This window comes from Pseudopipra pipra, chromosome 13 (assembly GCF_036250125.1).
Source record: "Pseudopipra pipra isolate bDixPip1 chromosome 13, bDixPip1.hap1, whole genome shotgun sequence".
NCBI lineage: Eukaryota > Metazoa > Chordata > Aves > Passeriformes > Pipridae > Pseudopipra > Pseudopipra pipra.
In genome coordinates, this window is record NC_087561.1 from 2,513,897 (window position 1) to 2,536,757 (window position 22,861).

Genomic DNA, 22,861 nt, shown 5'->3' on the forward strand with positions numbered 1-22,861 from the left:
GGTGCTCCAACCCTTCCCCAGCTCCATCGTCCTTCTCTGGACTTGCTCCAGCCCCTCAATGTCCTTCGTGAATCGAACTGGACACAGGATCTGAGATGTGGCCTCACCAGTGCCCAGCACAGGGGGACAATCACTGTCTTGCTCCTGCTGGCCATGCTATTGCTGGTACAGGCCAGGTGCCATTGGCCTCCTTGCCCACCAGGCAGGCACACAGGGCCTCCCACCCCAGGGGCACAACATCCCCCTGAGCACCTCCTGGTGCCACAGACCCAGCCAGGCAGGAAGGGACCTGGGAGTTCGGATTGACAGGAAGCTGAACATGAGCAGCAGTGTGCCCAGGTGGCCAAGAAGGCCAATGGCATCCTGGCCTGGATCAGGAACAGTGTGGCAGCAGGTCCAGGAAGTGATTCTTCCCTTGTACTCAGCACTGGTGAGGCCACACCTCGAGTGCTGTGTCCAGTTCTGGGCCCCTCATTTCAGGAAGGATATTGAGGGGCTGGAGCAGGTCCAGAGAAGAGCAACAAGGTTGGTGAAGGGACTTGAGCACAGTTCCTATGAGGAGAGGCTGAGGGAGCTGGGGGGGCTCAGCCTGGAGAGGAGGAGGCTCAGGGGAGACCTCATCACTCTCTACAACTCCCTGACAGGAGGGGGGAGCCAGGTGGGTGTCAGCCTCTTCTGCCAGGCAACCAGCAGCAGGACAAGAGGGCACGATCTTAAGCTCTGAGAGGTTTAAGTTGGATAACAGGAAGAAATTTTTTACCGAGAGAGTGATCAGACACTGGACTGGGCTGCCCAGGGAGGCGGTGGATTCTCGATCCCTGGAGGTTTTTAAGATGAGACTGGATGTGGCACATAGTGCCACGGCCTGGGAACCACGGCGGGGTTGGACTCGGCGATCTGGGAGGTCTTTTCCAGCCCGGCTGATCCAACGATCCCACGATCCCGCGACGCGGCCCCCGCCACGTGCCTCGCGCGCCCCTCACGTGACGCGGCCCTCACGTGACCCTCCCGCGGGAGGGAGGGGAGAGGGGAGGGCGGGCCCTCCGGCAGCGCCGCGTCCGGCGATTGGCTGCGCGGACAGGGCCAGCTCGCCGGCGATTGGCTGCCCGTGGCTGTCCGTCAACGTGGCGGCACGATGGCGCCGCGCTGGGTCGCGGGGGTGATGGTGGCCGCGGTGATGGCGGTGGCGGCGGTGACAGCGCTGGACAACGGGCTGGCCCGGACACCGCCCATGGGGTGGCTGCACTGGGAGCGCTTCCTCTGCGGCACCGACTGTGCCGACCACCCGAGTCGCTGCGTCAGGTACGGCGGGCTGCGGGGCGGGGATACCCCGGAGGAGAGCCCAGGGTAGCGCAGGTACCGGCGCGGGCACGGATGTGCCGGTACCTGCGCTACCCTGGGCTCTCCCCGGCGCTGTGGCTCTGGCAGAGGGTGTGGGTAGAGACAAACTCGCTGGCAGAAATGCGGCTGCCACATTGCCCGCTCTCTGCCCAGCGAGCAGCTGTTCGTGGAGATGGCGGACAGGATGGCGGCCGAGGGCTGGAGGGACGCCGGCTACGAGTTCCTCTGCATCGACGACTGCTGGATGGCCCCGACGCGCGACGGGCAGGGCAGGCTGCAGGCGGACCCGGAGCGGTTCCCCGGAGGGATCCGCCGGCTGGCCGACTACGTGAGTGCCACCTGCAGGGAGGGGTGAGGGCACTGCCATCACCACCCCCTGAGCTAAACCCCTGCCCTGCCACAGTGGGGTTTTCTTAGAATCATAGAATCGTAGAATCAGCTGGTTGGAAGGGACCTCCGAGATCATCAAGTCCAACCCTTGATCCACTACCGCCGTGGTTCCCAGACCATGGCACTAAGTGCCACATCCAGTCTCATCTTAAAAACCTCCAGGGATGGAGAATCCACCACTTCCCTGGGCAGCCCATTCAAATGCCTGATTACCCTTTCTGTAAAGAATTTCTTCCTAATATCTAACCTAAACCTCCCCTGGCACAGCTTAAGACCATGCCCTCTTGTCTTACTGATAGCTGCCTGGGAGAAGAGACCAAGCCCCACCTGGCTACAACCTCCTGTCAGGGAGTTGTAGAGAGTGATGAGGTCTCCCCTGAGCCTCCTCTTCTCCAGGCTGAACAACCCCAGCTCCCTCAGCCTCTCCTCATAGGACTTGTGCTCAAGTCCCTTCACCAACCTTGTTGCTCTTCTCTGGACCTGCTCCAGCCCCTCAATATCCTTTCTGAACTGAGAGGCCCAGAACCAGACACACCACTCCAGGTGTGGCCTCACCAGCGCTGAGTCCAGGGCAAGAATCACTTCCCTGCTCCTGCTGCCACACTGTTCCTGATCCAGGCCGGGATCCATTTGCCTTCTTGGCCACCTGGGCACACTGCTGGCTCATGTTCAGCTTCCTGTCCAACGTTCAGCTTCCCCTGCCTCGCCCTCATGCCCCATGCCCAGGTCTCTTTTCTGCCCTGCAAGCGCAGGTGCACTCCAAGGGTCTGAAGCTGGGGATCTACAGCGACGTGGGGAGCAAGACCTGTGCCGGCTTCCCTGGCAGCTACGGCCACTACGAGCTGGATGCCCAGACCTTTGCCTCCTGGGGCGTGGACCTGCTCAAGTTTGATGGCTGCAACTCTGGCTCGCTGGAGCAGCTGGCAGAAGGTAGGCATGGGCTCCAGGCAGCCATTCCCATGGGTGGGAATGCTCTGCGGGCAGCAGCAATCCCCAAGTCCAGCGTGGGGCTCCAGGAAGTTGCTTTTTCCTGAGCATACCCATTTAAGGGATTTGCTCATAAAAGCAACTGTGAGGCTCTGTTCCCAAGGTGATGAGTGTTGCTGGCCCCAGTGTTTTTACCTGCTCGGTCTCCTGGAGCTCTCCCGAGAGCACAGCTTGGGAAAGGAGCTTTCTCACAGCAGAGCCTGGATCACGTTGAGCACAGACACATCAGCTGCGTGCTCTGGGGGATGGCTGTGCAGCCTGCTCCTCAGCTCTTAACAGAGCAGAGGCTTTGCCCTCCTGCAGTGCCTTTACTGGAGAGCTCAGAGCGTTTCACACACTTACCCCTCAATCCCCGTGGCGAGGCTGTGTCAACGTGAATCAGCCTGAAGCAAGAACAGGTTGTGTCAGCCATGAAAAGGGCAGCTGTGAGGGCTTTTAACAGATGAAAATGAAGGGAATTATGGCATCATAATCCTACCGGGGTTTTCATTTTAAAGCACACCGGTATAAATATCACTTTAAAAGTTATTTGCACACGGGCTGGCAAGGCAGCAGCTGAAAGCTCAGTAGCTCCCTCTTCTGAGGGGGATTGGCTACAGACTTCGGAAGCACAAGCAAATCCCAGTGCCACAGGAGCAGATTTGTGGGAAGAACACTGTAACTTGGAAGGCATTTTTCTCTTGCCTGGGCTCTGGCTGCTGGCACAGTCAGCACCACAGCATTTGGCTGCAGGAGTCCTGTCTCTGCCTGGCAGGGAGAACCTGCCCAAGTGACAATCCCATCGAAGCCAGATGGTGGGGCATATGCCAGCTGCCACAGACAGGAGCACAGCTCAGCACCCTGAGTGACAGCTGAGCTGAAAGCTTCTGTTGGATCATATGTGTAGCCCAGACACAATCCAGTTGTACTGAAGCAGTTCCAGAGGAGAGAGCAGACTTTTCATTCCCTCTCTGCCAATTAGAAGGGACTTAACAGGGCTGTCTGGGGACAAGGACAGGAAAAACTAGTGCTTTTGCATTCCTGCCCAGTCCATATGGTGCAACTGCTTCATGAGAACATATTCCTGCAACATTACCCAGCAAAGCTGCACTGCTTGATAGATACTGACTGGTATCTAGATCCTGGGTATCTAGAGGAAAAAGTGCCTCACAGTAAAGCTTTCAGCCTCTTCCCATGGCTGTATGTATGAAGGGATCAGCAGTCTTGGGAGCAATAAGCCTGCCCAAGCAAAGCTGTGAAGCAGCTCACCTGTCCTTGGGAGGCAGGAGACTGGCTGCAGACTGTGAGCTCCCCTGTCCTCCCTGTGGTCTCAGCCATGATGTGTTCAGCCTTGATTCTGTGAGAGTTGAGCTGAAACCTGAACCTGTGACATTGGATTAGTTCTGCAGAGACTTTGACCCCCAAGGAGGTTGTGTAACCTCTGCCTTGCTTTAGGTTACAGGCGCATGTCTCTGGCCCTGAACAAGACTGGAAGGAGCATTGTGTACGCCTGTGAGTGGCCTTTCTACTTGAGGCCCATGCAGCAGGTAAGATCTGTTTCTCAAGGCTTATCCTGGGGCTAGAAGTGGGAAGAACAGAAAAACATTAAGACTTCAAAACAGCGTCCTGAGAAATTCTGTTCTGGCAGAGACCAAGGCTGTAAGATGGAGGAAAGACTTTTTCCTCTAGAACCCTGTATACCTGAGGTGAGTCACTGCTCTGCTGAAACAGATTCAGTAGGATCCTGAAGCATGAAGGCACAGCCCAGCTGGAGCATGCCAGAGAAAACACAGCAGCATCCATCTGCTTTTGGCTCCAAGGAACCAAGCAGCAAACCTCTGACAGTGCAGACACACAGTCTCAGTGTCACTCCTCCTGGACACAGAGTGCTGCAGACCTGGCCTTACAGTTACCTCTGGGGACCAGGAGAGAGGCTTTGTGACATCCTCCACATTGTTCAGTGGCACATTTCTGCCAGCCAGGGTCTGTGACACACACGTTGCCCTCAGCTGGCTTCTCCTGTGCCATTCCCTCCCACTGGAATTAAATGTATTACTCAGCAAAGGGTGTAGACCCAAGAAATGGCAGTAAGTAATGGGATATTACAGTTTAATTCCACTGGCCCTGTCACACCCTCAGTAAAATTGTGCTGAAAGGAATTTTCTAACAGAGCTGGTGGCCACAACTGTTCTCCCAAGGGAACCAGTTGTGTTGGGACATGGCAGACTGGAGTCACTGGGCACAAAGCTTCCTAGAGAATCAACATGTACCAGACCATCCACATAGCTGGTGATGGAAGGTGTTATCCTAGTACTCCCCCAAATTACCCCTGATCCATTTAGCCTTGTTTACACTCTTGTTGTTGTACAGCCAGGCTCTCTGGCTAATCACACTCATTGTTTTGGCAGCCCAATTACACAGAGATCAAACAGTATTGCAATCACTGGAGGAACTTTAATGATGTCTATGATTCCTGGAACAGCATCAAGAGTATCTTAGAATGGACAGCTCTTCACCAGGACAGCATTGTGAAGATAGCTGGGCCGGGGGGCTGGAATGATCCTGACATGGCAAGTACAGCAACACCCACCTCTGCTGAAGCATCAGCAAAAATTCCTTCCCTCAGCTGTAGGATGGGAAGGGAGGGAACTAGGGGAGAAACATTGAGGGGAAGAGGTCTGATGGGACTCTATGATGAGGATCTTGATGAGAGGGTCCTGGCTGGAAAGGGGAAGAGAACTGCAGGTACAGACAGTACCAAGGAAGCACCATCTTTGTGTAATGCAGCCTCCACAAACAGCACCAGTTCAAAACAAGTGTGGCACTGGGAGACAGTCTCCAAAGGGCTGATGTCCCACCAGAAGGAAAACCCCTGGGTGCCAGCATTGCAAGGAAGGAATACCTTAAACACTGCCTAGCCACTTACAGAGCCGCCTTTACTTCCACCAGTGGCTCATTCTAAATTGCCTCACTAGTCATGCCTTGTTTTTCCCTACCAGCTGGTCCTGCTCCTGGCACTCAGCCTATCTAGCCACACTCCAGAGAGGGGGCCCACCCTCAGCATCCTGTCATTTCCCAGTGCTTGGGTTGGTGGCCCAGTTTCTGCTCTGCAGGAAGCGTTACCAGGCGCTTTTTGTTTACCTGTCACAGCTGGTGATTGGAAACTTCGGGCTGAGCTGGGACCAGTCGGTGACTCAGATGGCCATGTGGGCCATCATGGCAGCTCCCCTCTTCATGTCCAACGACCTGCGGCACATCAGTCCCGAGGCCAAGTGTCTGCTCCAGAACAAGGAGGTGATCGCCATCAACCAGGACCCGCTGGGCAGGCAGGGATACCGGATCCTCAAGGTACAGCAGGACCGGGCTGGGGGTGCAGTGCGGGGCACAGGCAGCCAGCCAGCCCCTCAGAAAGGGGACACAGGAGGAGGGACAGAGGTGCTCATGGTTTGGGGACAGGAGCCCAGTGAGCCTGTTTGTTCCCAACAGGCATGACCATCGCTCCGGCCTCCCCTGAGCCCCAGGTTTGTTTTCTCCTTGGCAGGACAAGACCTTTGAGCTGTGGGAGCGGCCCCTGTCTGGCCGAGCCTACGCTGTGGCAGTGCTGAACCAGCAGGAGATTGGAGGACCCCAGAACTTCACCTTCTCCCTCACCTTCCTCGGCAATGGGCTGGCCTGCAACCCAGCATGCTCCGTGCGCCAGGTCCTGCCAGCCAGCAGGGACTGGGGTGTTTACAGCTGGACCTCCTTCCTGAGCGTGGAGGTGAACCCCACAGGCACCGTGCTGCTCAAAGTCCTGGCACTATAGCAGGCAATCTTCTCCTAAGCCTTAGACTCTGTCTGAACTCCTTGAGGAACTCCTTGTGGCAGGAGTCTCCTTCCTCCCAGCAGGTGCCTTTGTTCTCTCCTCAGGTGTTCATTGCTTGAACACTCAGCCTAATGTGGCAAATACCCATCACCAGAGGGAACAAAGAGAGGGGCACTGCTCTGCTGTTTACCTTTTCTCTGGCATCTCACCCAGCTCCTTCTCCAAGGAGCTGGCAGGGCTCCAGCAGGGCAGCAACTCCTGTTTCTGCCCACTGACACTACCATGCAAGGACAGGCAAGGGATACACCTGCAGCATCCTACAGCTCACCTTGAGCATTTCAGGGACAAAAGGGAAACATCCTGGCCACCTTGCTCTCTTTTCCAGACCAGGGCACACAGTCTAAGAAAAGCTGCTCCTATCCCACTAAAGAAACCCAACACTCTCCTCAGAGCATGGACATTCACTTTCTGACAACTGAGAGACTGGCCTAAATCATTGCACTTAGCAACTTCTTTGACAGCTACTTGCTTAGTGCAAATAGGATTAAGTAGCATGCTGCAGGACTCAGCTTTTGAGAGTTTTTCCTCACACCAGAAATCTTCCTCTCACCAGTGGCTGTCACTTCCCTCTCTGCCCTTCATGTGGCCACTGGAGTTCCCTTCCTCAGTGAGCTGCCTTCCAGAAACAGCTGTGTGCTTGCTTCCAGAGCTGGCAGCAGCCTTTGAATGTCACAGGTCCTTCCAGGACAGGAGATGGATCATCACTTATGCAGCCAGGCATGTACAAGTACGTTCTCTTCTGACCACTACACAATCAGGATTTCTTAATTTGTTTTTCTGTGATTAAGCACTTTGATTAAAAGTCCCTTTAAAAGGCTAAGCTTTTTCTTACTTCTGCTGGAGGACAGCATGGTGTCTGAATTAAATCAGGTTTTAGAAGACAGGCCAGTTTGTTCCAGTCACATAAGGTTTTGCGAAAGGACTGCCAGAAACTGCACTCAGTGAAGCTGACAAGCCACAGTCATACAGTCCATCCCACAGGCCAAAGCCACTGCTGCCTACAGAACTTTGAAAATGCCCATCACATCAGTCTATACTGAATAAGGAAAAACACAGATTCTGTGACAGTTCAGTAACCACGTGTCTCGGTCACTGTAAAGGTCTGAAGAGGCATTTCTCCATCCTCCAGCTGCATTTTCACTAAAAGAAAGTTGCTCTCATAAGAGAGAGCTCAGCCTGGCGTTCCCAGCACCTGCTGACAGCGGATTCCCTATTTACAGGGAGCTGCTGCTTCACAGGGATTATCCTGTACAAGGGAAGGCTGTCATGCAACCTACCACACTCCTGTGGTTGATGCCTATTTGAGACTTCAAATCTCTAAGCCACCACAGCACCTCATCAGGCACCTGCCTAATGGTGCACTGGCTGCTTCAAAGCCTTAGCTCCTTAGGGCAGTACAGCTGTTCCCTGTTTGCATAAAGGGGCCTCCAGCCAAGTGCATGGGCTGTTCAGGTTACTTTGGTCCCCACTGTGGTGGAAACATCGCTGGCTGCAGCAAATCTCACCTGCCTCTTACAAGGTAACACAGTAAGGAGATCCCAGCTACTGTGAGGGATTTTTCAAAAGCCTTCAGGTTTCAAATTGTTCTCTTAGTAAGCAGTCCTGCAAGCCAACACCTTCCCTGCCAGGCTGATGTACTCACAATTCCCGCCCCATCAACATGAGGAAACACATAAAAACAAGCAATGGCTCACTCTAAATACTTTAATATGGTCCATGGTGATGAGTAGGATGATGCTCAGAACTGGATCACCTGGCCCTGTAAGAAGCAAGAGACACAGTCAATTTACTCACCACTGAGTACTGCCCCCCTTTCTCAGCCACTCAGAGCACACAAACCCACCTTTCTCTTCTTGTCTCCTCCCAGTTCAAAGTGCTTGCACCTCTTAATTGCCAGCATCCTCTTGGACCTGCAGTTGGGCTCCACACACTCCAGCCTCAGCACAATCTTCTTGGTGGTCTTGGCCTGGGAGGAGGAGCAGAGTGTTTTAATGAACCGAACATCCCCAAGCAGACAAACTGCTGCTCTCAGAAAACCTTGTTACCTGCACTCCTGAAGGCTCAGCAGTTCATTCTCCTAAAGTGTAAAGAGAAACTGCCAACATAGGCTCCCTCCATTGAAAACAAGAAGGCACTTAAGGATCAGCAAGGGAATACAGTGGATCTGTATCTTTACAATAAAGGACAGTGGCAAAAGCATTCAGTGGGGCAGGGCTGGTCTCTGCAGGGATCAGCCCTGCTGGAAAAAGTTCACGCCAGGGAACACAGGAACAGGCACTTGTACACTGTGGGAGAACAGATTGGCAGTGCTCAGGAGAAGCTCAGCAGAGGACTGGACAAAAGGAACACCTGGAAGCAAAATGACTGACAAACTTTCTCTGGAAGGAGCAGTGACACAACGGGCTCAATGCAGACCCACAGCTCCTGGAAGCAAGATGAAACCCAAAAAAGACTGCAGTGGGAAGAATTCAAAGCTGTGAGGGTGCTGTAGCAGCTGGACAGGGCTGCAGCCACCAGCTAAAAACCTCAGCCAATCATCCATACAATGCTGACTGGGAAAAAACAGAAATGGGGATGGCAATGTACTGGTGCAGAGTGCCAAGAGTGCAGCTGCTTGGTGCACCCTGCTTGCAGAAGCACTTTCTGAGAGGTCTCCCCACTTCCTGGCACAAATTCAACTTGAAAACCTGCTGCCTCATTTTTTTCTTCCTGCTGGAAGAGTTCCTGTACATCTCCAGCAGGACACCAGGGCTTTCCAGCACCAAGCTCTAGGAGCACAACTAAACAGTTCACACAAAACAACACATTGACCCACTGGGTTTTGCTTCCCTGCTGCAAAACACTACAGGTTTTTTCCTGCTCCAGCTCCCTGGCAGGAACTCACAGATGCACTGAGGGAAAACATGCTGCAAGACTGCAGTGCCAGGTACCCACACTGAAGAGGAAGGGTGACAGCAGCAGGTTTCTGCAGCTCATGAGTAACAGGATGCACTGCTGCCCTTCCACTGCTGCTCTGGGGCTCTCAGGAAAGGCCCAGCACAGCAGCTCTCATTCCCTGGCTCAGCAGTACAGATTTCCCTGGAGACAGCAGGCTGTGAGAAAATGATGCTGTGTTCTGCAGTACTTCCAGGAGCTGCACACACTTGGCTCCCATCCTCTTGTCAGTGAAGGCAGCCTCACAAACCCAGCAAAAAGTTTCAGTGATAAACTACTGGCACTTCCAAGGGCATTAGGAAGGCAAGCAGAAGGCTCCTTTCCCTTTGCCATACCCTCCCCTTGGGCAAGCAATGAAGAAAACATTCCTTTCTTTGCAAGTATCCTTCCCAGCAAGACCCCACTCCCCTGCAGAACCTGCTCTGCAAACGCCCCTGCAAATGAGGAATAGTGGAAGGTGTTCTTGCCCATGACAGGGACACTGGAAAAAGGTGATCTTTAAGGTCCCTTCCTACCCAAACCATTCCACGAGTCTGTGCTGTGGAGGGGGAGCTCACACTGCCAGCATGGAGCTGCCCTAACACAGGGCAGGGCACAAGGCTGAGGAATCCTCCTCCAGCTGGGCACCTGGGCTGCCAGGGAAGTCTCCTGTCCTTGTCCCACGAGCAGCACTCACTCACCTTTTTACGGAAGATGGGCTTTGTCTGGCCCCCATATCCACTCTGCTTCCGATCGTAGCGCCTCTTCCCTGTGGGAAGAGATGGCCCTGGTCAGGCAACAACTCAGGAGGTGCTTCCTAAATCCCACCAGGTTTAGGATCCAGCCTGCCCCTGCACAGCCCACCAGCACCAATGTCCCCTCCTCAGCTGTCCCCAAGAGTGGACCCTTCCCCTCGCTGTGCAAAGCCAACAGACACAGGAGGTCGAGGGACCCGATTTATTCAGAGTTCTGCTGGCTGGTAAATCCTCAAAGCCAGCACACGAAGGGCCAAAATCAGGAGCATATTTATACATTTTGTTCAGGTGATACTTGCATCATTAACCCACATCACTTCTGGCTGAGCTGCCACCGGGTTCACTTTCTCTTGCCTTAATCTGAAGGTCCCGCTCCTTTTCAACTCCCAGCCCGTGCTCAGTGGGCAGGGCCCTCCCTCGGGCGGGCAGCCTGGGCTCCAGAGCTGTGGCTCCACATCAGAACAAGCCAAGTTCACCCAGAGCACACCATCTCTATAAACATTTCTACACTTCAACCGCCCCAAACTGGTTTGGACATGTCATTAGTCTTTTTATTGCTTTAGTTCCACATCCTTTAGCTCAATCTGTTCTTCTCCCCCCACAGACACACACCCGCTCCCAACCCACCCCCCTCGTGCAGGGCAGCACCGCCGGGGCCGTGCCCGTCCCTACCCTGGGCGTACAGCGAGTCCTTCCCCTTCTTGTACTGCGTGACCTTGTGCGGCTGGTGCTTCCCGCACTTCTTGCAGTAGGTCCGGCGGGTTTTCGGCACGTTCACCTGGGGCGGAGAAAACTCGGTCAGGGGCGCGGGACACACCACAAACCACACCACACGACCTGACCCATCCCGCTCCAAGGCCCCGCGCCCGCCCTGCCCCACCCCACCCCTGCGCCGCCATCGCGGGCCTGCGGCGCCCCCGCGCCCGCCTGGCCGCCGGCAAAACAGCCGGCGGGGCGGATGGAGCCTGTCCCAGCCCGTCCCCGGGGCGGATGGCGGCGGATGGAGCCCGGCCCGGCCCCGCACTCACCATCTTGGCGGCGGCGGCCCAAAAAGAAGGCCTGGCCCGGAAGCGGAAGCAGTTGGGAGCGGGGGAACCATAGAGAGGAGGCGGCAGGGAGGGCACAGGGCGTGAGCGCCCCCTGTCGCTCGGAGGAGAGCAGGGCGGCAGGTTGAGGAGCTCGAGGGATGCGGGAGGTGTTGGGGCTGGGGAGTGACTGGGATTGGGGTCTGTGACCATGCGGGGTGTTGGGGGTGACTGAGAAGATAGAATATTAATAAGAGAACGGTGTAACTTGTAGCCAATAAAGCTCAATGCCTTCATTTGCTAAAATGTTTATAAACAGTGAAAAGTTTTGCAAGTCACTGTGCCAGCTTTGTGGATTTGCCACCTGGCCCCCCTGTCTGCTCAGAAGTGTAAATAAACCACATATCTCAGCTCTGTGCGGGGATCAGCCTTGTGCACAGAGGGTGAAAGAACCCGTTTGGGGACAACATGGGGACGGGCAGCCCAGAGGAGCCTGGCACTGCCCACAGCCCGGGGCAGGCTCTGGCCATGGCTGGTGGCCCAGTAGCCCCAGGGTGATATCCCCATTGCCTGCAGGAGGAAACACAGATGCTGCCTTTGAGTCAGAAACCAGAAAAAGGGGAACTGAAAGGGTGGGGTTGGCCGGCCCCGTCCTTCCTCCCTCCCTGCACGGCAGGCCCGCCATCCCTCCCCGCTCCCGCCGCCACAGCCACCCCAACCCGAACCCGCCGGGGTGGGCGCGGGGCAGCGGTGGCACCGGAGCCCGGCTGGCCAGAGCGGCAGGAGGGCTGGTGAGTGCACCCGGGACATGGCAGGAGCACCAGGGTGACGGTGTCCTGGGAGCCGGCAGGGCCCCGTTGGTGTGGCCGTGGCAGAGCCATGGCGGCAGGAGGCTCCATGTGGCCCATCCCGGTGGCCTCGCACCTCTGTTGGCCTCCTCGCGGTGCTGGGGGTGGGAGAGCCGTGCTGGGCACAGGCCGTGTGGTGCCGAGGTGTGGGCGAGCCGAGCTGGGAAGGCTTGGCCTTGTCCCCACGGCCTGAGCGGTTCCGAGCAGGCGGCATCTGACCCCAGGCACAGGCCGGGGGGCCGGGGATGCCACAGGGCGGGGGGTGCAGTGCTGTGGGGGTGCCGGGGGCTCCAGGGCGCACTGGAGCAGGGGGGCACGGCAGTACATGGGTGTCAGGGGCCCCAGCGGTGCTCCAGAGCAGCGGGTTGGGGTGCTGACAGTGTCTGTGGCCATTCCTTGCTTGTGCTTTTGGCAGCGGGCACTGCTGGGGTGCAGCTCCGGGTTTGTTCACCCATCCCTCTTGCGCGGGAGGTTTCCTCCTCTGTCCCTCCCACCCATCGATTTTGACACCCTCCAGGCTCAGCCTGAAACATGGGGGCTGTGAAGTGTGTCATTCCCAGACACCCTGTCACCCTTCTTTCTTGTCCCGAGCGTGCCAGCCGCCCTCCAGCCCCCCATCCACCAGTGGTTCAGCTCCTTGGCAGGAATCGGGCAGGGGGCAGAGTTTGCCTGTGCAGGGGTGGCCCCGGGACCGTGGTGGAGGGGCCAGCAGTGAGTGCCAGGCTGGGGGTGGTCTCAGAGCACGCTTGGCTGAGGTGTGAGTGTGGCAGGAAGTCCCATTAGCTGGGGGGGCACAGGACATGTTTCCACCCACCCACTCACCACCTCAGCTGTCTGAGCACACAGTGATGGCTGAGGGGGTGAGTCCCATGGGGCACCCACCACCCCAAAGCACAGGCAGGGACAGAGCAGGTCTGGCCCACCTCTGAGCCTCCCCCAGAGGAGATGGGCTGTGGGGAGCGGGGGAGAAAAACAGCTTCTCCCAGTTTGCCCTCCAAAGCTGTGTTTGCAGGAGAAAAAAAGGGAACAAGGTGCAGGTGAAGGGGAAGCAGGGAGTGTAGGTGGTCAGGGCAGGAGACATGGAGCAGGGCTCCAGGGGATCACAGTTCAGCAATGGCTCCACAGAGTTCACTCAACAGCTCCCCATTAGGTCCAGACTGGAGTCAGGTGTTGGTCACAGCCCACAGCTCCAGCCACAGGGCTCTGGGGGCTGCTGGAACCGTCTGGATGTCACAGGTCCTGGGTACAGCATGGAGGGACAGAGTGAGATGGATGGGCTTCTTCAAGAGGTGGGCTGGGATGATTTACAACCTCTGAAGGCAGAGCAGCAGTGGGATGCAGGGCTCTCATCTGAGCCCTTTCCTGCCCCAGCCTACCCTGGAGAGGCTCAGGACAGCTTTGCTGAGGAGGGTTTGGGGAGGATTTAACCCCTCTGGCTGCTAGCCAAAGGCAGCTCTTGAAGTCTGGCCTCCAACAAGTGCTGCTCACAGGGGAGGAAAGGGGATTGAGCATTGTTCTTGCACTCCTGCAGGGTCCATGGACACAGAGGTGAAGGATGACTTTAGGGCTACTCCGTGCTCTTGACAGCCCAGCACGTGACTATTGAGGGCCAGGACCTACCCAGCACATTTTAGGGATTGGCCTCCCGTGACCACCCCTTGTGTGCTGCCAAGTCAGCACGTCCCCAGCACAGAGTGCCTGCGGTGGGGCAGGAGGAAACGGCCCACGCAAGTGCACATGCACAGTGTTGGAGGGGAGGAGGCGCCTGCAGGGTGTCACTGCTCGGGCTCCACGCTCCTCCCTGGGGATACGCTGCTCACAGCTTCCCAGTCTCCCTCCCTCTCCAGGCTGTCCATTCCTCTGCACACCCTTCGAGCCTCTCCAGCATCCAGCAGGAGCAGAAGCCATTCGGGTGGTGGCTTGGTCTGCAGACTACTGTGGGACAGGGGCCAGGAGAGGTCACACTGCAAATAACCCACACTGACCTGCCCACACCCCTCTGCAGCCGGTTCTCCCCGCCACGGGGGTCCCAGCGACCCTGCCTGCCCTTTGGGCAGGGAGGAGAGGGCACCTGAGGGAGGTCCAGCAGTTTTGGGGCTGAGCAAGTGCCCTGTCAGTGTTGTCTTGCCCACAGCAACCCCACGAGCACAGCGCGGAGGAGGCCGGGGGGTGACATGGCCAGTGTCCTCCTGGAGAGCATCTTCCTGAAGCGCTCGCAGCAGAAAAAGAAAACTTCTCCCCTCAACTTCAAGAAGCGCCTGTTCCTGCTGACAGAGAGCAAGCTGTCCTACTACGAGTATGACTTTGAGCGAGGGGTGAGTCTGCAGCCACAGGGACTGTGCCATGGCAGTGCCCAGGGGTCTCCAGCACCCAGCCCAAGGGGTAGTTGGATGGGGACATGGGTTTGGTGACCGTTTGAGCCAAGCCCGTCTCTTGCAGCGCCGGGGCAGTAAGAAGGGCTCTGTGGACATTGAGAAGATCACCTGTGTGGAGATGGTGGCACCTGAGAACAACCCTCCCCCCGAGCGGCAGGTCCCGGTGAGGAGGGTCCCGGCATTCCCTGCATTTGTCCCCCTGTGCCCTCACTGGGAGAATAGGGAGAGTTACCCTTCCCTGGGGTGGTGGCAGTGGAGAACAGCCCTGCTTTGCATGGGGCGCTCTGCCCATACCATTCCAGGGGGTCCGGCTTGATGCAGAGCAGGGGGATGCCAAAGGCTGTGGGTCCCAGGGGAGGTGCCAGCAGCCAAGCACAGGATGCCAATGTCCATCTCTGCCTCTCTCTTCCAGAGAAAAGGAGAGGATTACAACAACATAGAGCAGATCTCAATCATCGAACGGTTCCCCTACCCCTTCCAGGTGAGTCCTCACTGCACTCCCTTTGCTGGGCCGTGCAGGGTCCTGGGGGAATGGCATCACTGCCCCAGTGCCAGCTGTCACTCAGCTGTTTGGGGACACCCTGCTGCTACCCACACTGCACAGGGCAGCCAGGTGAGCTGCTTTGAGCCCGAGGCAGATCTATTTAAGGAGACTGCTTAGATGGAAACCTGCTTCTGAGCTCTGTCCCGATCCTCTCGGTCCCCTGGCTGATGCTGGAGGGATGCTATCTGACGGCTGCTTGCTCAGCCCCAGCCCAGCTGCCTGCCCTGCTGGCACCCAGTGCGGCCCCAGCACACCGAAAGTCAGAGAAGGAAGTGGAAAAATCTCAGGGGAGGGGGCTTATTTATAACCTCTTTGTCACGGTCCCAAGAGCAGCGTGCAGGGCCAGCAGGCACCAGCATGGGCTTGCCCTGCACCAGCTGCTCAGGGTGGCCACGAGCCCTGGCTCCCCCCGTGAGCCCCGTGGCCTGGGGTGCTGAGGTGTGGGGTCCTGCAGGTGGTCTATGACGAAGGGCCCCTCTACATCTTCTCCCCGACGGAGGAGCTGCGCAAGCGCTGGATCCATCAGCTGAAGAGCGGTGAGTCTGGGGGCTCTGCAGCTCCCTTGGAAAGCAAACACAGGCACTCAGCTGTGCCTGTGCCTGACTCAGAGCATCAGGCTTCCAGGGGCTTTCTGGCTCATGGTTATGTATTCTCATGCCCATGGAGGAGGGAGCTGCTCCTGCCCCGAGGGGGTGGACACTCACCTCTGTCACCCTCTAACTTCTGCAGCACCTCACCTAGCTCGGCTGAGGCTTCTTGTCCTCTCACAAACCTGCTCCAAAGTAGCTCAGGCAGGCTCAGAAATTATTGGGGGCAAGAGGAAACAGCAGATGTGGCCACACAGCTGTACTGCCTTGCAAGGGGAGGGTTGGGTGCTTTAGGAAACATGGACAACAAGCCTGCTGGGAACCAGGGAGTGTCTTTCCCAGCCCATCCAGAGCCTCACTCAGAGCTAATGCTCAGCTGTGTTGGTGCTGCCTTGCCAAGCTGAGAGTGTGTTGAAGCAGCATTGCCAAGGGGCTTGGATCAGCCAAAATCTGCTGGAGCTGCCTGTATGTGTGTCTTGCGGGCAAGCGTGTGTATCTTTCTGTGGCTTTGTGCTGGTGGGGTGAGATTAGCTGCCTGAATTGACACAGGGAAGTTGGCTGGAGCGAGGCGGAAGAGCAGGCTGATAACAGGGAAGTCAGTTATCTCACAAGAGCCCTGACAGGCAGCCAGCCCTCTCCCCACTTCCCTGCTCTGGGAGGAGGGTTGTTGTGGCAGCTGAAGTCAGTGTAAAATCCACAGGGAAAAGGGGAGAGAAAATGCTGGCCTTTTGCTGCTGGGATGTCCTCATCCAGAAAAGGGGCCCTCTGTACCCCGTGGAGCTGCTGTGGGCCAGCCCTGTGCTGCCTTGGTGTTTAGGCACATCCAGTCGTCCCTCTAGACTGGGGAGAAGTATGAGGAAGATGTTTGGTGCCTGCCTGGCAAGGGAGTGGTGTCCTAGCAAGGGAAGTCTCCAAGCAGGCAGGGTATGGTAGCAGTACCCTCCTCTCCCCATGACAATCCAGGCACAGCACTGGCCTTCCTCTCCACTTCTCAAATATAGGGCTCAAAAGAGCTGTGAACCATGGGCCTGGGGGGTTGCTGGATATTTCAGCTGGCAGGAGGGCCAGTGCCAGCAGGACTCCCTTTGCAGAGCTGCTCAAGAGCTTTGATCAAATCCGAGAGGCAAGCCTGGCCCTTCCTGAGCTGAGGGCTTTGTGGCACAGGGATCGATTCACAGCCACAGCTCTGGAACGAGGGCAACGAGCTGAGGGAAACCTGGGCAGCAGGGCCACAGGGGACTGTGTCAGTAACACAGCTGAGGGTGGAATGATTTAATAGGGCTGCCTGTCTGCATTCAGGGAGTAGAGAGGTCTCCACAGGAGGCTGGGGACACAGCCCTGGGTCACACGCATCTCCCCTCCTCTGCCACAGTGATTCGGTACAACAGCGACCTGGTTCAGAAGTATCACCCCTGCTTCTGGATCGATGGCCAGTACCTGTGCTGCTCCCAGACTGCCAAGAATGCCATGGGCTGCCAAATTCTGGAGAGCAGGAATGGCAGTAAGACACTGGGCACCCTCCCATTGCCTCATTTTCCCCCCTCGGGGACCACCACAGCACAGTCCTGGGGATGTCTTCTCACCTTAGTCCCTCCTCTGTTCTGAAGGTTTGAAAACTGGGCGGTCGCATCGCAAGACAAAGAAGCCTCTTCCCCCAACTCCTGAGGAGGACCAGGTAAGGGCCAGCCTCAGCATGTGGGTTGGCTCCAAGGTGTTTGAGAAAAGGTCTGCCTGGTAAAAGCCAACATTTCCAATGACTGCTTAGAGATGTACAGGATTCAGCTCTGGGGACCAATGGCAAGGTGGTGTCCTAAGGGAGAAGGAGCTTGAAGCAAGGGGTGGAACTCAAAGGCCTGTAGGAAAGTCAAATGATCTCAACTCTGAGGTTCCTTGGGGCAGCTGGGAGGATAAAGCCCTAATGTAGGCTGGAGGAGTTATGGGTTAAGCCAAAACGTAGGGAGAAAACACTTACCTTTTGTGAAGGCATGAAGAAATATTGTGATAAAAAGGGATGAAGGAGACACATGTGGGAACTGAGACAAATGCTGCACTGAGCTGGCCTGAGCCCAGTGCTCTGCCAGGGCTGGGGAGGGTCTCTCCCGGTGTGTCTGCCAGCCTCACCACGTCCCACACTCCCCCTCTCTGTGGGAAGATGGTGATGAAGCCTCTGCCTCGCGAGCCGGCCCCCAGCACAGCGGGCGAGATGAAGAAGGTGGTGGCCCTCTACAACTACCAGCCGATGAACGCGCAGGACCTGCAGCTGCAGAAGGGAGAGGAGTACTTCATCCTGGAGGAGAGCCACCTGCCCTGGTGGAAAGCCCTAGACAAGAACGGGTAAGAGCTCCCACTGCCCTGGCACTCGGCCTGGTGCCCAGGCACTGGTGGGCAAACACATCCCTGCCTGCCCACCTGTGGCCTCCCCAGGGAGGAGGGTGAGGGAGGCTGAAGCAGGCTGGGCTATCAGCCCTGCCCAGACATGAACAAAGATGGGGTTGCATCAAGGTTTTTAAGCCCAATTCTACTCAGCCTCCTGGAACAGGAACACCCCATCCCCTTGGCCTCCTCCATCAGTGTGTAACCAGCCCCTTTTCTCCTACAGGAGGGAAGGATACATCCCCAGCAACTATGTCACTGAAACCAGCAATTCCCTGGAGATCTTTGAGTAAGAGAAGGCACAGGGGCCTGGCAAGTTGCACTTGGTTGGAGACTTTTTCCATTCAGCTTTCCATTCAGTTCTGCTAACCCAGCCTGGCTGGGTCGCTCTCCCTCTCGCACACCCTTTGGAAGCCTCCAGCCCCGTGGCAGCCCCATGGTGCTCTCTGCACCACCTCTCCTGGCTGGGCCAGGGTCAGACTGGGCTGGGGACAATGGTGGCTGGGATTTCCCTGATGGCTGTGTCCCTGTTTCAGGTGGTACTCAAAGAATATCACTCGGAGCCAAGCAGAGCAACTGCTGAAACAGGAGGTAAGTGTTGCCTCCTGAGCCTGGGTCTGTTCTACTCACCAGCCCTCCATGGGCTGTTCTCACATTGTGCCCAGCATGGGACCAAGCCTGGCTTGTGCTGGGAGGGAGTGTTGCCCCAACAGCCCCAAGAACCGTCTCTATCCTAACATGACCTCCTCTGAGCAGTCACTTCAGGAGGTGGCCCCACAGGCAGAGACTGGATTTAGGACTCCTCTGACTCACTGCACCTTCTCCAGCCATGCTGTGATCTTCACTCACTTCAAGTCTTGCCTGTTACAGTCACACCTCCCAACAACCACCCAGTGCCCTTTCCCCCTTCTGTTTTAGGGTAAGGAAGGGGGTTTCATCGTCCGAGACTCCACCAGCAAGACAGGGAAATACACTGTCTCCGTCTATGCCAAGTCCTCTGTGTAAGTGGATCTCACAACAGCTTCTTCCTCCCTCAGAGGGCTCCCCCAGGCAACCCTCACCCTCTGCCTGTCCTCCCCATGCCACTGACCCTACATACTCTCTCTCCAGAGACCCCCAGGGTACGATCCGCCACTACGTGGTGTGCTGCACTCCCCAGAACCAGTATTACCTGGCAGAAAAGCACCTGTTCAACAGCATCCCAGAGCTCATCACGTACCACCAGCACAACTCTGCAGGTCAGTGTTTGGGAGACGCAGTGAAGCCAGCAGTGTTTTTACTGACACCATGGTACCCTCACCTTCCTGCACTGAAGGCAGGAGGCTCGTGTTCCCTGTTGGAATGTGGCAGGTAAGCCTAGTATGGCAATCCACATTTTTGTTTTTCAGGGCTCATATCCAGACTGAAGTACCCCGTGTCCCAGCACCAGAAAAGTGCTCCTTCCACAGCTGGCCTTGGCTATGGTAAGCCAGCCTGGGCTGGCTGCAGGGTCTGTCCCTACTGGCAGCAATTTTCCAGGGCTGGGATCCTGGCTGTTCCATGGCAGCAGGGCTCATAGCATTCCCAGGAATCACTTCTCTACACTCCCTTGCCCTCTGGTGACAGTACTGACCAAGAGACCCCACAATCTACCTTGCTCCCCATCCCATGAAGGAACAGGTCTCAGATTCTTCTGTGGATGTTTTTGTGGATGGTTTTTCAGGGAGCAAAAGCTCATGAGCTTTTCTTGGCCATGCTAGACCAGATGACTGGGAGCACCCTGTGGAGAGGTCACCTGCAGCCACATTATGCTCACACTCTGTCCTAGGGTCATGGGAGATCGACCCCAAGGATCTGACCTTCCTGAAGGAACTCGGCACGGGGCAGTTTGGAGTGGTGAAGTACGGGAAGTGGAGGGGCCAGTACGACGTCGCCATCAAGATGATCAGGGAGGGCTCCATGTCAGAGGATGAGTTTATAGACGAAGCCAAAGTCATGATGTAAGTGGTGAGCACAGTGCAGGTCAGTGCTGGGCACACCTTGGCAGAGTGGCTGCACTCCTGGGTGGTGTCAGGGACAGTCCTGGGCAATGTCACACTCTGCAAAATGCATCTGAGACTTTGTGCTGATTCCTTAGTGAGTTTTTCCACCGTCAGCTGGATCTGGAGCACCTTCCTTTCCCAAACTCTCTTTATTCACAGGTGCTTGCTTTGCTGCTTGGCCTTCTAGATGCTCAGAATTGCCTTGTCCCCAACACAGGAACCTGTCTCATGAGAAGCTGGTGCAGCTCTACGGGGTCTGCACTAAGCAGCGTCCCATCTTCATCATCACGGAGTACATGGCCAATGGCTGCCTCCTGAACTTCCTGAGGGAAACTCGGCAGCGGTTCCAGCCTGCTGAGCTGCTGGAGATGTGCAAGGATGTCTGTGAAGCTATGGAGTACCTGGAATCCAAGCAGTTCCTGCACCGAGACCTGGTAGGGCTGTGGCTGAAGGGCACACGTCCAGCTCAGCAACAGCCACAGCATGTCCTGGACAGGGTCCAGATAGTTCATCAATATGAGGAGAGGCAGCTCTGCAGCCTCCTCTGCAGAACACCTCTCTAAGCTTCCCTGCCCACCCATAGGTGGGATGCTCTGCAGTCCCTTCCCTGCAGGCAGGAAGAGATTGCAGAAAGGGCAGGACTAGATAGTTTTCCAGGAGATGTGAAATGCATCTGTGGCTGGGGCAGGGTTTGTGTTCAGTAGCACAGGCATCACTGGCTCAGACATGAAAAGAGACCTCCTCTTGACCCCCATGAAAAGCTGGGCCTGCAGTTTGTCAGGCTTTGGGCTAGCATTGCCAACTGGCCATCCTGCCATACCTGATTTCCTGGTGCTGCTTTGTTCAGGGAAAATCCCACGAGGGAAGTCGCTCCTCCACAGATAAACAGGATGCTTGGAGGCCTCTTTTGCTCTCTTGGCTGATGACTTTGTAGCTTGCCCCCACCCAGGTGAACTTACAGGACAAAGTGAAGTGAAGTGTTAAGTGGGTGGGGATGAGTTCAGCTGGTACAGGGGGATGGGAGAGGCAATATCAGGTAGGAGTAATTGCCTCTATCTCTCTATCCACAGGCTGCTCGAAACTGTTTGGTGAATGACCAAGGAATTGTGAAAGTATCAGATTTTGGTCTATCCAGGTCTGGTAGACATGTCTGTGTCACTTTTTTGTCTCAATCCCCCATCTCCTCCTTCAGTCTAGTCTTCACTTTAGTCTTTGCTCCCAGCATCCTCCAGCTCTGCTCTCCCATTGTCTTCTCCTGTCTTTCTGTTTCATCTGCCCGGCTCAAGCTTCTGCCTCTTCACTTTCCACTGTCCCTTTCTTACTCACCCCAGCCCTTTCCCCCTCCTCTTTGCATCTTCTTTCCCCCACCTCTAGTCTCCTGGCTGCAGCTTTCTCCCCACATCCCCTTTTTGCTGTGCCTCTGTGCCACCCTATCCCTTCCCCAATGTTCACTAGCACACATTTGTTTGCAAAGGGAGATTTTTGCCTGCTGAAACCCATGCTGACTGAAACCCCTGGTCACTCTGAGAGCTGCCCATTCCTTTCGGGCTTGGTGGGTTGCATGGAGGAGTGAAATGGGAAAACCAAGGCAGGCCCTGATCCATTTATCTGCTGCAGGTACGTTCTAGATGATGAGTATACAAGCTCCATGGGGTCCAAGTTTCCAGTGCGGTGGTCTCCTCCTGAGGTGCTTCTGTACAGCAAGTTCAGCAGCAAGTCTGACGTCTGGTCCTTTGGTAAGAGCATGGAATTAATGACTTGGAGGTCAGGAAGAGCACCCCAACAGCAGCGAACCCCCCTGCAAACTAGAGTCAGGCGCAGGCGCTCCCACACCACAAGCTCTCCTTGCCATTCCCTCCAACAGGCGTTCTGATGTGGGAAGTTTACTCCCTGGGGAAGATGCCTTACGAGAGGTTTAACAACAGCGAGACAACGGAGCACGTCATCCAAGGCTTGCGCCTGTACCGGCCGCAGGCGGCCTCGGAGCGGGTCTACGCCATCATGTACAGCTGCTGGCACGAGGTGAGTGGATCCCACCCCCAGAGACCCCCTCCAGCTGCCCCGGTGGGTGACGGGGCTCCCTGGGGTGCAGGGGCAGACCCGGTTCCATCACTGCTCCCCTCTCGCCCGGCAGAAGGCTGAGGAGCGCCCCACCTTCACCGCGCTGCTGGGCAGCATCCTGGACATCGCTGACGAGGAGTGCTGACCGCGGGCACTGCCCGCCGAGCCCTGCCCAGCGCTGGCACTGCCCGCCCGGACAGACCCGTGTGCCGGGCGGCACCGCAGCACTGCTGTCACGGACACGGCACGGGGGGACCTGGGGTCCGGGGGAGTCCAGGGATACCCATGGAACTCTATCACTGCCCCAGAGCTCCATCACCGCCTTGGAGCTCCATAACATGCCCAGAACTCAATCACCACCCTGAAACTCCATCACCGCCTTGGAGCTCTATCACATCCCCAGAACTCCATCACCACTCTGGAACTCCATCACCACTCTGGAACTCCATCACCACCCTGGAACTCCCATCACCACCCTGGAGCCCCATCACTGCCCCAGAGCTCCATCACATCCCTGGAGCTCCACTACATCCCCAGAGCTCCATCACAGCCCCAGAATTCCATCACACTCCGAGACCTCTGTCACATCCCTGGAGCTCCATCACATCTCCAGAGCTCTGTCACCGCCCTGGAGCTCAATCACATCCCCAGAGCTCAATCGCACCCCCGGAGCTCCATCACCCCTGGAGCCCCATGCCGTCCCCGGAGCCCCATCCCACTCTCCCCCCGCTCATGGACAATAAACTCCCCCATCCCGTCCGGGCTGCGCGGGTCCTCCCGGCCGGCAGGGGGCGCGC

General features: G+C 56.6%; 3 protein-coding genes across 3 annotated transcripts; 2 read left to right on the forward strand and 1 right to left on the reverse strand.

Annotated features, from left to right (window-relative positions):
- The first annotated feature begins 1,114 nt into the window (after positions 1–1,114).
- Positions 1,115–7,382, forward strand: GLA (galactosidase alpha). The gene is made up of 7 exons (XM_064669610.1): positions 1,115–1,302; positions 1,495–1,669; positions 2,484–2,661; positions 4,153–4,244; positions 5,106–5,267; positions 5,848–6,045; positions 6,239–7,382. Exons 1-7 carry the CDS (start codon positions 1,136–1,138, stop codon positions 6,500–6,502), a joined length of 1,236 nt encoding a protein of 411 aa, XP_064525680.1. The 5' UTR covers positions 1,115–1,135; the 3' UTR covers positions 6,503–7,382.
- An 870-nt stretch (positions 7,383–8,252) lies between these two features.
- On the reverse strand, positions 8,253–11,483 carry RPL36A (ribosomal protein L36a). Its single transcript, XM_064669618.1, has 5 exons — positions 11,259–11,483; positions 10,903–11,008; positions 10,177–10,244; positions 8,406–8,528; positions 8,253–8,321 (listed from the first exon to the last, which is right to left on the reverse strand). Exons 1-5 carry the CDS (start codon positions 11,466–11,468, stop codon positions 8,301–8,303), a joined length of 528 nt encoding a protein of 175 aa, XP_064525688.1. The 5' UTR covers positions 11,469–11,483; the 3' UTR covers positions 8,253–8,300.
- BTK (Bruton tyrosine kinase) lies at positions 11,483–22,828 on the forward strand. The gene is made up of 19 exons (XM_064669596.1): positions 11,483–12,046; positions 14,238–14,418; positions 14,543–14,641; positions 14,891–14,959; positions 15,477–15,558; positions 16,982–17,110; positions 17,217–17,284; positions 17,762–17,943; positions 18,209–18,271; positions 18,519–18,573; positions 18,901–18,983; positions 19,093–19,220; positions 19,371–19,445; positions 19,790–19,961; positions 20,221–20,437; positions 21,074–21,138; positions 21,621–21,739; positions 21,868–22,025; positions 22,138–22,828. Exons 1-19 carry the CDS (start codon positions 11,844–11,846, stop codon positions 22,207–22,209), a joined length of 2,220 nt encoding a protein of 739 aa, XP_064525666.1. The 5' UTR covers positions 11,483–11,843; the 3' UTR covers positions 22,210–22,828.
- Positions 22,829–22,861: the final 33 nt, after the last annotated feature.

What these genes read in the sequence shown, in the direction of transcription:
- GLA (XM_064669610.1), top strand. Translation starts at nt 1,136, where the DNA reads ATGGCGCCGCGCTGGGTCGCGGGGGTGATGGTGGCCGCGGTGATGGCG. An exon ending in CACCCGAGTCGCTGCGTCAG is followed by an intron (nt 1,303 to 1,494) that starts GTACGGCGGGCT and finishes CTCTCTGCCCAG; the next exon opens with CGAGCAGCTGTTCGTGGAGA. An exon ending in GCTGGAGCAGCTGGCAGAAG is followed by an intron (nt 2,662 to 4,152) that starts GTAGGCATGGGC and finishes GCCTTGCTTTAG; the next exon opens with GTTACAGGCGCATGTCTCTG.
- RPL36A (XM_064669618.1), bottom strand. Translation starts at nt 11,468, where the DNA reads ATGGTCACAGACCCCAATCCCAGTCACTCCCCAGCCCCAACACCTCCC. An exon ending in GGACTCGCTGTACGCCCAGG is followed by an intron (nt 10,245 to 10,902) that starts GTAGGGACGGGC and finishes CTCTTCCCACAG; the next exon opens with GGAAGAGGCGCTACGATCGG. An exon ending in GAGGAGACAAGAAGAGAAAG is followed by an intron (nt 8,322 to 8,405) that starts GTGGGTTTGTGT and finishes TGCTTCTTACAG; the next exon opens with GGCCAGGTGATCCAGTTCTG.
- BTK (XM_064669596.1), top strand. Translation starts at nt 11,844, where the DNA reads ATGCTGCCTTTGAGTCAGAAACCAGAAAAAGGGGAACTGAAAGGGTGG. An exon ending in GATCCATCAGCTGAAGAGCG is followed by an intron (nt 15,559 to 16,981) that starts GTGAGTCTGGGG and finishes CCTCTGCCACAG; the next exon opens with TGATTCGGTACAACAGCGAC. An exon ending in AATTCCCTGGAGATCTTTGA is followed by an intron (nt 18,272 to 18,518) that starts GTAAGAGAAGGC and finishes TCCCTGTTTCAG; the next exon opens with GTGGTACTCAAAGAATATCA.